Raw genomic sequence first — 13,161 nt, 5'->3', positions numbered from 1 at the left:
TTATTTCTGATTTGTGGTGAATCTGTCACAGGGTTTTCTTGCCATGGTTTGTTCAGAGGTGGGCTTCTTTTGCCGCCTCTGAGGCTGAGAGAGTAGGACTTGCCCAAGATGGCCCACTGGGCTTTCATGGACGAGTGGGGATTTCAAACATGGTCTCCCTCTTTACCAAGCATGGTTGGCCATTTCCTTAGGGCCATATCCCCATACCATATGTCCAAAGCATGGTGGCCTTTGCTAGGTTTTCTGTCTTGATCTGATGTGCCAAGTGGGGTGGAGAGGATGCGCTCTTTCGCCAGAAGCATGAAGCTTCCTTCCATTCCTCCCAGGCAAGTGCAGGGAGAGCTCTGCCATGAGGACTGTGTTGGGGGTCTGAGAAGCAGGTGATGAAGAAGGGGCTTGTAGCCTTTCACTGGATATAGCCTGAGTTGTTTAGCAGCCCCAGCCAGTTGTTCTGTCATTGTTCACTCAGGTTCCATAACTTTTGGGCGCACCTGCCTTTCTGACACTCCTGTTTCCAGTATGGCCGGTTATCTTGTCATCTTGTCAACACCCGCAGCCTTTCATGGCTCCTGTTGGTATCATTGCCTGTGACTAAAATCCTCCTAGACTGCTTGGGATTCCTGTTTGGTCGTCTTCCGCTTGTCCCCTGAGGAAGGTTTTCAAGCATCGCTGGGTAAACGTGAGGCTGGAGCTTCAGGAGCTGCTTGTCACTTTACAGCCTTGCAGCTCTGTTGCTTGTGTGCTGTCAGGCATTGTGCAGAATGGGGCCTCACTTCTCTTTCTTCTCATATGTGTGTGTGTGGATATATTTGATTTGGTTGGGACAGCCCAGCCAGTCCTCTTGCAAAAGGACAACCAAGCCTTTCCCTTGTTAAAAGAGGCTACGTGGAAATGAATGGTGATATGTAGTGACCAGTCTTACCTGATTTGAACTGTTTCTTTCCCGCTTTATTGCAGCACATAAGGAGAGGAGAACTGTTTTGAGTCCTGTCTGTGTGACAGCCATGGCAGAACTTGGGATGTATCCAAGCTTACTTGCTTCTTTGCTCTCCTGATCGTAGGAAGGCTTGGAGATTTGGGAAGGGAGCAGACTGTTGCCTGCGCTGCCAGCCTCAACAGCCCTGTTTTTCTTGCCTGTTAGCATCCTGCAGAAACCTCTCATCTCGCTTATCTCTCCTGCTGGGATAATTGATGAAATGTAGGAGCCGGGAAGGAGGCTTTGCAGTGGGAGGCAGGGCTTGGAGGTCCTACCCCTCGGACTAGTAGGACAGAGATGACCCCCCCCCCACCTTTGTTGCACGCTGGAAGTAAAAGTAGTCATGGGAACACTTGTGGTTGCCATGTCCTTCAGGTCATTTCAGACTTGTGGTGATTGTCAGGTGAACATTACACAGTTTTCTTGGCAAGATCTCTTCATAGAAGGTTTATCCTTGCTTTCCCCAGTGGGTTTCCATGGCCAAGCAGGGATTTGAACCTTGGTCTCCAGAGTTATAGTCCAACAGTCCAACCACTACAACATGCTGCCCCTCTAATGGGAACCCTTGCCATTGGAGTAACTGTGTGACCTGCAAAAACAGCAGCAGAGCTGAGCATATTAGCTGCAGCTTTAACTGTTTCCTTTAGTCATCCCTGTTATAGTAGCCCTCTGCTCTTGGCCAAGCCTTTAGGGGAAGGTGATGAATTTTTTGGACATGTTATTAAAACAAAGCAGTGACTTAGATGTTAACTACTGTAATAATGTTAGAGATACATTCTATGTTTCATTCTCAAACATCCTGTATTGTCTTGAGCGGAAACCAATTCTGACCCATCTTTAGAGGATGCTGTGTTTATACTGACTGCCATGTTGCCTTTTAAAAATGTTAACAGATGTTTAACATAAGTGTGTCTTGAGTATGTGACGACATGTTCAGCTCTTGCAGACTTCAAACATGTGTATGTGTACATGGCCAAAATACAATGAACTGATTTCTAAATCAATTTGGAGTTTGTTTCTGCATGGGGCCTTGCGGAGCAACATCTGCTGCTCAGTTCATAGAGGACCAGAGCCACCAGGAGCAGAAGAGTGTCCCTGCCCTGCTTCTGTGGGAGCTTGCCATCCTATTGATCAGATTCCAGCTACTTGAACCTTTGCCTCTGCTCTGACCTGGACCCTGCTGACCGGCAGCTTGCATCAGCATTTAGGAGAACTGGGCCAGACTGAAGCCGGCAGGATGCCAATGGCCAGAGTAGCTGTCTCCTGTCTGTAGCTTTGGGGAAATGCAAGAACAAAGCACCATGGTTTTGCCGCTCGCTCCTTCAGAAATCAAGATTGAAAGCAACATTTTAAATCATAAGATTTAAAAAATAACCTTGAAAATAAACAACTGTTACTTCTTTTAAAGGGCTAAAGAGCTGAAGGCACCAGATCCTGTCTGACTTTGGAAGCAGGGCCAGTTAGTCCTTGGATGGGAGACCACCAATGAAGACCAGCTGTTATGGGCTCTCTTTCAGAGGAAACCTCATTTGAGGATTCCTTGCTTAAAGAAAACCTATGACATTAATGGGGTTGCCATATGCGACAGGTGACTTGAAAGCATGCTCTCTCTTTCTCACATGTACACACGCACATTGACACTTCCCCAGTGCGCTCTGGTCTATGAGGATGAACTAGCCAGCCTGTTGTTCTCAGAGTGTTTTTATTGCTGTGTGCTTTGCATTCAGTAAACAGCTCTCTGGAGGCTGCTCAAAGTGAAGGGGAAAGGTGGCCTTTTGTTAAAAGCAAACCTGACGGCTCCATGGGGACTCATTACGCCTGTGTCCTCTGGGTGATACCTTCATCAATAGACCAGCATATTCTGCACTTGACCAGTGGATCTGTGTATGTTTTGGAGGAGGAAGATAGGGATAATTAGGGCATTCTTGCCAAGGGAATTGGCCACTTTGAGTGCCAGAAACATCAAGTCATTGGCTGCAGCAATGAGGTACCAGCAGAGGCTGGCATTCGCTTTGACATCTGGTACTGGATTTCATGTTATTACATCAGTGCCTCAGCAGAGACCTTTTGGCTGTTGTCATGCATCAGTTGCCAGCAGTAAATATGCCTTTAGTTTCTTGCTTTGAATAATTAGACATCTTCCAGCAAGAGATTCTTCTGCCTTCTGGATTGTGTTTGCATTGTGTTAGTGATTATTGTCACTTCTTTCCTGGGTGTACAATAATGCCGTCTGCCTATACCAGGGGTAGGCAACCTGCGGCCCGCGGGCCGGATGCGGCCCGGCAAGGCCTTGGGACCGGCCCCCGCCCGGTCCTGCCGCTGATTGCCGCCGGAGCCTTTGGCCTCTCGCGTGAGGGCGTGGGGCCTTTGGCCTATCAGGAGGAGGTGGGAAAGGGGGGGCAAGCAGCGGGCAAGGGGGGCAATTGTCTATAGAAGCCTCAGAAACGTGTATTTATATTAACATTGTTTTAAAAATCAGCAAATTTTTTTGCGTGTCTTCCATTTTTTAAAAAAAGTGTCCACCATTTGAAAATTTTGTCCTACATTTGTCCCGGTTTATTTATTTATTTAATTTTTTAAAAAAATATTTAATTATTTATTTTTTGGCTTCGGCCCCCCAGTTGTCTGAGGGACAGCAACCCGGCCCCTGGCTCAAAAAGGTTGCCTACCCCTGGCCTATACTGACTGGTAGGGTGGCTAGAAGGGCATCATTATTTATTACTGAGTTGACTTTGGATGAAAGACCTCTAAGATCCCTGGTCATCAGGTCTTGCAAACTCAGAGCCATGGCTTCCTTGATTGATCAATCCACTTGCAGTATGGTCTCCCCCTTTTCCTACTGCCTTCCATTAGTGTCTTGGCACTAAGTTTCAATGGTAGTGGGATTGTATGTTTCTGTGCAGCAAGAGGCTATGCTGCTGGTAGCCCTGCTATTAGGAGGGTCTCTCATGTCTGACCTGCTTTTGCAGAATAGGCAGACTCAGTGTGCCAAATGGCTCCTGGGCAGCAGCAGTGATGGACGATGACCCTGGCAGAGGATGTCTTAGCTGACTTCCAAAGAGTCAGTATTGGGCAGAGGGAGACACCTGTTGCCATTCCTTAATGCCATTTACCTTAAAAACCCGACACGACCCTAGAAAGGCATGGCATCCTGCATTGCAGATTTATCTGTTTACTTCTGTGCATTAAAGATATGCATTGTTGTGTCTTGCAGATTTTTAAAGGGGTCCAGAGAACAGCCCTAGAAGTGTATGATGCTGAAGATTTACTGGAGCTGGGCTAGCATGGCTCTTGACAGGAGGAGGCTATGGGAAATCTCCCTGGTTAACAGTGAAATGGGTGGAAATGTAGCAGAGATGTTAAAAAGCTTGTGTCCATGTGATAGTAGTCTTGAAATGTTTGTTTCCAGTCTGTGATGCCATGGAAAAGATTGGGCTTGTGTGTGTGTGTGTCGTTGTTGGGGGCTGGATCAGCCAAGATGCACAGCTGTTACCTTGGTAAGATGTGACTGTGGACGTGGCCCTTCTTCTGGTCCCATATGTTACCTTATTCTAACACACTTGGAGGCAAATTGGGGTCACTTCCTTGCAGAGCCCATGAATTGCACCAGAAGGGAGTTTTGGACTCATTCCTTATTCCTCAGAGTTAGGATTGGGTTGCACATTACAGGATTGTGTGTTTCCGAGAGGTCCTGCTTACGGGTGTTAATCTCTTTGAAACGGCTTTGGAATCTGTAGTTCTGTGATTATCTTGCACTTTTTCAGACGCACGCCTGACTGAACCGTTTACGGAGTTGCTGGTTTTTCTCCCTTTTTGAAGCCCTGGGAGTTGCTGTTTATGCAATTCTGTGTGGGGAGAAAAAATGTGTTCCTAGAATGAAACGGCTAAATGAGTTAAGACTTGCCTGTCTTAATTACAGGGCGGAGGATGAATCTAACACCGGCTGTTCTGCAGCCGTAAAGTTCTGTGTTCAGGAGATAGCTGTTCTGCAGCCACAGGAAGGGCCCTGGCTTCCTGGCAAGGCGTTGGCACCTGCAGTCACCACCGGTCACTTTTCAGGGGCAGCCCTGGAAGGAACCCCATCCTGGGCAAGCTTAGTAGTCCATCCAAATGACACTGGAACTGCCCAGAAAGTCACTTCTTATTTTTTAAAAGCGGGATTGTTTTATAAGACAATATCATATATGTGTGTTTTGAGGGGGGTAACCTCGTATTAGAGGGAAATTGTACCACCCACCTACCCAAGGGATGCAGTTCTTCATGTCTTTCTTTGCAGGAACAATTCCTCCCATCAAACTGGACAGGAAAGAATTTCCTCTAGGAACATCTGGGGGTCCTGAAAATGGTCTTTGGGGCCACATGTTCCCTGGAGGGGAGCTTGATGTGTTTGCTGGCATTAGGGCCATGACTCTCTGGTCTGTTCTAGGAATTTAGCACTACCTTTGCCTCACCCCAGGGAGAGGTTTGCCAGTGGGGAGGGATGCTTTGGAGGCATGTGGCTGAGCAGGACCTCTTCCTCCGGAGCAAAACACAGACCATTCCAAATCCTTTAGCTTTTTCCTCTGAAAAAGGATGCTTCCATTTTGCCTTTTATTTCACAGAAGTAGTGAGCTGAAAGATATCACTGGGCTTTTCTTCTCACAGCCTTCATGTCGGGAGGTTTGTGGAGTAGCTTTCTTTGCAATCAGACCGTAACTTCAAATGCACAATATTGCATAAACAGCCAGCTCCCTTTTCCTGTGGATGGAGTAGGAGTGTGTGAAATTCTTCTCTTATGGCTCATGGGTGTTCCTTGGAATTCATTTGGCCCACACCAGGTCATCTCTTTAAGGGGTAATGAACTGCCTTCATACATTAACCTCTTCTTTTCCCATATGACAAAGAAAAAGGGGGATTGCAAAACCCAAGGACTATGAGCTGGGGAGTAAATGGAGAAAGCAGCCCGTTAACTGAGAAGCTGGTGCTGGGGGCAGTGCTCTCCCTTCCTTCCTTCCTTCCTTCCTTCCCATACCTAACTGTGGGAGTCCCTATTGCAGTGGTACAACCTCCTTTTGCTAAATCATGGTTTTTACAAAATGTTGGTAGGTTACATGGCTATCAAAAAGCAGCTTATCCTGTATTTTCCTACTCAGAAAAGATTTCTGTATTTGTCATTGGTACTAGGATGGAAGCTGTTGGTTAGCAAAGCTAAAGAATCAGGCATATAAGACAGTATAAAAACATCTATGGTGTGGATCCAGATTTAGTCGTACTTAGAGGAGACCTATTGATATTGAGGTCCCTCTGATTTCAAGGGTCATAACAAGCTCCAGTTGACTTAAGGGAGTCATTGGTTTCAGAGGGTCTAATGGTCTAAGTAAGACGAAATCTGGATCCAGCCCATAGTTGTGTTCTCCCACTTCTCCTTCTTCTTTTAATACAACCGTTGACAAGTACGTGTTTTCTGTGGTCCATGAACCAGCACATTTGGGTCCAGAGCTGGTATTGTTTCTGCCTCAGTGTGGAAAAGGACTTTGAAAGGTGTCATCTTGAACAATCAAAATTGCCGTGTGCTTGTGTGTGGACCAGATGTAGTAATATTACAAGTCTGGGCTAGCAGGCAGGAAGATGCAAATAGATGTAAACACCTACCACTCATTTCACATGAGCACCTGGGATGTAAGAGGCTGTGTTGGGCATAGAGTGCCAAGTTGGCAGCAAATGTGGCTTTCAAATGACTGGAAGGATTAATTAGTAGAAGATTGACTGCTGCAGCGGAGGTGGGCCCCTCTTAATGGTTCTTGCCATTGTGCCTTGCGTTTTGCTCAGAGGGCTGGCATTTGCCATGGAGAATGATGGCCTCCTTTAAAGCTGCACCTTATCATTCCAGAGAATTTTAGTGGAGTCCATGCTCTTGAAGCAAAGCAGACACTTTATGGCGCTGCTACTAGATTCTATCTGTTGGTGCAAAGTGTTTCTGAATGGGTGTGCGTGTGTGTGTGTGTGTGTTTGCATGCCACTGACAAAAGGCTCACGTGTCCCAGTTCTTCCCTTCCGACTCAGTTCCCACTGCAAGGGTTTTTTTGTATAGTTTTTTCATTAAACAACAAAACATGCAAATGCATACAAACTTTCTGTATCTAAAAGACATACAAGGAACAAAACAAATCTAACTAATAACAAACAGAACTAACTAAACACTAACTTTTTTGTATATATATTTTTATTAAACAACAAAACATTCCCTTCAATCAGAATTCACATAAAGACTCAGAACAACAGTACTGACTGAAAAGAGAAGTCTGTTGCTGGTTCTTTCTTAAAACGTTCTTCTTGTGAAAACTGTGTGTGTTTGTGTCTTTTCCTAGAAAGCCTCAGTGAGCCCCCCCCCCCCCAAAAAAGAAAAGACATGGAACCTGGGCACCACAGCCTTATTTGAAAGTTTAAAAAGGCAAGTGATTTAGCTCTGACACAGTAGGCACTGTTGTGTTTCTTGGGCTTGACAGCAGATGTTGTGGATTGTTAACCTTTGATCATCTCCAAAGGTTAACAATCCATGACTTGGCAGACCTTGAGTTCTCTAGAACGACAGGGAAAAATAAAAGGACCCAGCCTAGTCTGGCCTCAGCCCTCCTTTCCTGGACAACGGAAGAACTGCAAAACGCCAGGCCTCTTTGAAGGAGAGCCTATGAATAACCTTTCTTGCAGATAGCACCCAGCGCTCCTCATTTCAGCAGCTGCACTCCCCTTCCGCTGTCTCTGGTAATTCAAGAACATCCTGTCTCATGTTACCCCTCTTCTTGCATGGGGTGCATAGCATGAGTACCACCTTGCACCTTCACGCTCAGGTGCCACAAATTCATTCTTTTGTATGTAGGTTACCGGATTCACAAGGCAGATTTTAAACTAGTGTCTTGTGAGGGTTCAAGGATCATGTGAAGTTCTCACCTCTTTGGTTTCTTGGTCTGTGGAGCAAAATAGAAATGAACCAACGCATAGCCTGTTCACGTTTTGCTTTATTAAAGCAGCCTGACACATATATGCAAATGTATTTCTATTCACTTGCTACTCCAGTTAGATCCCCCCTGCACCAAACTACTGGTCTTAGAGGAAACAGTGGGTTAAAAACTCTTCATCGCCAAAGGAAATCTTAAACTATTTCATGAGATACATCTTTATGACAAAAGAGTTGCATCAAGAAGAAAATTGTCATTGTCAGTGTAAATTATCAAGAAAATGAGTAGCAGTTAAGGTCTACTAGAGCTGCATAAAATCCCTCTTGAACTTGCTTAGAGTACCTAATCCTTGTCACTCCTACTACATTTTAAACTTGGGGGAACAATCCACAAATGTTCCTCGAAACCTTTCAGTACTTGACTCTTGCTGTCAATGCAGCCCATCAGTTTCTGGAAAGCAGAGATTTTAAAGCGCATTGAATGGATTTGGATGCAACCTTCAGCTAGGACTTGTTATCAGCAGTGGAATTAAAAGACACCACAGCAGCTCTGACAAACCGGTTCATTTGGGGCACTCTCAGAGTTCAGCGTCGTCTTAATAGTAGAAGCCTAAGTTGAGATGGCCTCACATGCAGCTGCCAGCCCAGTTTGTATGAAAATCCTTCTCATCATCCCGCTTTCTTTTTCTACTGGAATGTTGTTTTCCTGTGAAAACTCTATTGGGCTGCAGCTGGCTTCCTGGAATGTGCTTCCAAGAGAGAGTTCACTCTGATGTGAGCGCAAGGGTGTGCCTCTGAAACACAGGAAGCAACACAGCGGCTCCTTTCCAGAGTGCCATGCGCGCCTGCCTGGTCTGTGGTGGGGAAAGGACTTCATCTGGGAAACGGTGCTTTGTGAACAGCAGACCCCAATTTGCAGTGGCTGGAAGGGCCCCTTGGCCAAGGCAACCCAGTGGACCAACAGCAATGGGGAATTGCCACACTGCTGGTGCTGGACCCCCAAGCCAACCGTTCATCTTTGTCTGTAATAATTTTCATGTGTAGTGCACATATCCATTGAGGAGAGAGTGCCGCTAGTATTTGGGTACTGTTGTATGCCAAGGGAAGCTTCACTTGCACTAAGGGTTGGTAGGCAAAGCTTGGAGGATCATCTACAGAGGCCTGAAGAAGGGTTGGCAAAGCAAAAGCCATGCCAGACCTATGTGCAGCCATGAGTGAGCAAGGGGTTTCTCTATTTCTGTGGGGTGGAATAGAAGGGTTTAAGTCAGCCCATGAAATCCAACAAGTGTCCTTGAGCAGACCAACCTCCTGTCTTCTCAGAGGGACTGAAGCACCATTTGGGATTTTACAAGAAGGGCCACCCTACAAAACTGTTATGTTCCTTCCTCCCCGTTCGATGCCTTCACAATCTGGAGGGACCCAGTTTCTTTTATGGGCTGCTCTTTGAACCATTGGGCCTGAGAGGTTGCATTCAGTGCCATCAACCCAATGTGGCAGAGATGGCACGTTTTAAGAGTGAGCTGCCTTGACTAGAGTGAAAAGAAGGGGTGGGAATCCTGTCCCTCCTGCTCTTGGTAATCGGTACCTTGTCTAATTAACACTTTGGATCAGGCTCTGGGGGGCTTCTTGGCTAGCTTGCTAGGAGACAGCCTGGCAGCAAACGTAAGCTGAAACCGCCTTGCTTTTCAGAATGGGGTTCTGGCTTGTAAAAGGATATTTCTTTCCTATTTACACGCATGTCTTCCAATTTAACATCAGAGATGCTTTTGTCAAAATAGACTCTTGCATTCCTCATGCTGCCCTGGAACGTTGTTTGGTGCGGTCATATGACTGCAAAGCTACCGCCGGCTGTAAGTTGCTGAGAGCGCAGACTGGTTAGTGGGGTTCCCAGCAATGTCCAGCATGCCCAATTTCGCAGCGGCTTAGAGGCGCCCCTTGGAAAGTGTCAGCTCTAAGCTAATTAGGTGTGGAGCGTTTGCTCTATAGAAGCTGATGGTGGTTGTGGCAGTAGTGTGTCGCCCACTTGCGGCGGGATCCTTGGGCTCATTCTTGCTCCTGCTGGCCAACAGCAACCAAAACGTATTACTCACCGTTGGAGCATGCACTGAATGTATTCTTAGCTATTTCTTTCAATCACTCAGCTATCAAGTACCGGGCAAATCAAAAAATAGCTCTGGACTGATGTGAGACTGTCTGCATATTGTTTACAGGATATTTCAGAGCTGGGCAATATTTACTGTGTCTGAGCGGCTGAGGCAGTAGTAGTTGGTGCCACGGTGCAGAGGCAGCAAAAACAAAAGCCATGTGAGGTAGGGCTTCACAGCTGAAGCCGTTGGCACAGCCTGCTGGGAAGGACAGTCGTGTTTGGCAGAGGCTGGCCTTGGAAGCTGTTTCGTCTTTGCAGAGTTATGAAGGCTGAAGAAGACCCTGAAGATGGAGAAGACGTGACCAGCAATCCGAGTTAAGCGGAGGGCAGCCAGGATGAGCGCCGGAGGGCAGCGAGACTCTAGATGACCAAGGGTGGTTACCTTGGACTCTCTGGCGGCCTCCCTCCCTCCCTATAGCTGCATGTTTGATACATCGCTTGCTCTCAGCTGCAAGGACCTGGGAAGTCTAGGATGAGTTGCCTGTTTTCCTGTGCCCTTAAAAACACAGTAGGTATCACAGTAGCTTTTGGCAGTGTGGCTTTAAACCTGTGCCTCCCTGGTTTTCCTTCTCCCTTGCTGATGTGGCCTGATTTACAGCATCACCTTGTTTCCATTAACAGCTCTTTGAGCATTTCTTTTGATTTACAGATGCTTTGCATAGTAGGAGGCGAGTCAGTTGACACAGTGCAGAAAATGTCAAGGGCCGTAGGTTTCTACCCAGGAGCGTGTGCTGAACCAGGAAGCTTTTTTCATTGTAACCTAAGCGCCTTAACTATGGCCGATCCATTGTTTCATGTTCTGTGGGGCTTCATTTTGAGAGGAGATATAATTTCATTGCTTTTCTCTGTCTTTGTAAAATGGAGAATTAAATGGCAGAGCCATTCTGGTGCTTTTTTTATTTGTACAGGGTGCACCAGATCAGCGGTTACTTTTTCAAATCAGGGAAGACAGTTTGCTTAAACTGTTTGTCAGACTGATAGTCTCCCTACAAACGCCTGGTCCTTGTCCTGAGATAATGAAGGATGCGGGGGTGAGGAGGTGGCTGGTGTGGGAAGACCAGCGAGTTGGAAAGGAGGGGAGTTTTGCTCATCCTCTGCAGAGACTATGTAGGAAAGCCCCAGCAAGTTCAAGGGGAAGACTTACAAGTCTTAAAGGCTGCTCCAGTCTGTTCCTTGCAAATACCTCCTCTACCTGTGTTAGTGGAAATGTAAAGGAGTTCCCAAGCCCATATTTCTGTTTCTCTTGCAATGTCAGATTTGCTCCTGAAAGCTACTAATGAGTTTTCCATCCAAGGATTGTTGTGTTTGCTGCTTTTGCTAGTGGAGAGTATGGTAAGGGAAGGGGGAGTTACTCACTGGAGCATGTTGCAGAAGAGTATTGCTGAAGACTTAGACTTGTAGGCTGAGATATGAAAACACACTTGGTTTCATGTCACCATAATCTCACAGAGAACACAATTAGCCATATACTGTAGTCAAATGCTGTGGCTATTAGTTTCTGTGCAAACTTTGCTCACTGACTGAGCGAACTAAATCTTGGCACAGATGCTATGATCTGAATTCTAGATGTAAAAGTACACTTGGACATGTGAGTGACTGTGAGCTACTGTATTCGAGATCCTTTTCTGAAGCCGTTCATACTTTGGGATTGTGTGTTTAAATCTGGTTGCAGGGAGGGGAAGGGTTTAAATATGCTTGTGGATTGCTTTAATTGTCCTGTACATCTGTCCTCTCACATTGGGAGCCATCCCTCACTGTCAGAGGAATGAGTGGCGTTAAAGCCTGGTCAGTACGTGCAGCAGAAACGGGGCGTTTGGTTTGGGGAGCCATGTCTGAAAGCTCCCTCCGTGAGAAAGGAGTTGCTAAAACCTCTTCGCTACTGATGGCCAAGTTTAGCATTTCCTCCAGGCATGTCAGTCACTGTGTCATCTTTGGTGGTTCCAGCAACCAAGTCAGATGCACATATCCAGATTGTACTATTGGACTTCCATGTACTGTAGCACTACTGTATCTGTTGCGATAGACTCTTACTATTTACTCGACACTCTATTTTCCCCATAAACTACCATAAGAAAGCAGTGTGCTTGGTGCTATGGCTCGGTCTTTCTTGCGCTCTGGAAGCAGTAGTGTGTCTTACTACTTCTTTGTGGACAAAATCATTTGTCCCACTGTTTGGATAGGGAGGTGTGCTGCCCTTCAGGCAGAGATCAGTCTCCCTTTTGTGGGGGGAAATACTAATGAAGTAGGCTTGGAAGTAGAAGAATCTCAGAAAGGACAAATTCCTGTGCATTTCAAACGTACTCCTTAATTCTTCCTCTGAAAAGCCTCTGATTGAAAAACCTGCAAGTCTTTTGTAGCTGTAGCGGAGAAAGCTTGGTCTTCAAGCCAGGAGAAGAGGGACATTGTTTTGAAACTTTGAGGGAAGACTGCTTGAAACCCCAGTAGTTTTCCCCTCTCAAAACAAGAAATGCCGAGAAAGGTGGAGAACCTCGATTGTGTTGCTGGAAAGAAAATGAGGTGCCTCACCACAAATCCAAAAGGAATGCTGCCTCCTTTCAGCTGAATGCTATGCCCTGTTAACCCTGACCAGGAAACTCTGGGAACAGGCAGGAGGGGAAAGGGAACCAGGTTCCCCAAAGTTACTTCTGTTTCCTTAGACCTTTAATTCTGCAGCGGAGGAAAAGGGCAATTTGAGAATTGGCTCAGGAAACTGCCTTTTTCATGGCCATGCCATTGAGCCTTCTAACCTGTTGTCATCTACTCCGGCTGGCAGCTCTGGCTCTTGGGCCAAGTGAAGCCAGGAAGAGTGAGGTTGTTCCCATCAGCTTCTCCTTCTGATTCGTTTAACTGAAGCTGTCAGTCAACCTGAGACCACCTTCGCCATCTCAAAGAGAGATTGCAGTGCAGAGACACAGTGCTGGTGGCTTTTAAAATGACTGAACAATGTGTAAAACTAACTATTTTGGAAGTCCAAATCCACATTAATGTAATATTGTACTTTTATTAGGCCAAATAAAAGGTCACAGAATGTTTCAGCTTTTGAGGTCTATTAATCAGGCAAGATTGGGTGGGATGAATGAACTGAAGTTGCTCTGAGAATCCAGA

General features: G+C 46.2%; 1 protein-coding gene across 3 annotated transcripts in view; it reads left to right on the top strand.

Annotated features, from left to right (window-relative positions):
* UACA (uveal autoantigen with coiled-coil domains and ankyrin repeats) overlaps positions 1–13,161 on the top strand; it is a 37,354-nt gene that overhangs the window by 6,478 nt on the left and 17,715 nt on the right. The window contains exon 1 of one of the 3 annotated variants that reach the window (XM_042473173.1): positions 10,068–10,564. The exons of the other annotated variants lie outside the window; for them this stretch is intronic. Within the exon in view, the coding sequence (XP_042329107.1) occupies positions 10,529–10,564 (36 nt within the window). The 5' untranslated portion in view covers positions 10,068–10,528. Of the gene's footprint in view, positions 1–10,067; positions 10,565–13,161 lie in introns of those variants that run through there. 3 annotated transcript variants of the gene reach the window in all.

The sequence above is a fragment of the Sceloporus undulatus genome, chromosome 6, assembly GCF_019175285.1.
Source record: "Sceloporus undulatus isolate JIND9_A2432 ecotype Alabama chromosome 6, SceUnd_v1.1, whole genome shotgun sequence".
Taxonomy (NCBI): domain Eukaryota; kingdom Metazoa; phylum Chordata; class Lepidosauria; order Squamata; family Phrynosomatidae; genus Sceloporus; species Sceloporus undulatus.
Note: the sequence above shows the minus strand (reverse complement) of the source record. Positions and strands in the feature narration are given on the sequence as shown.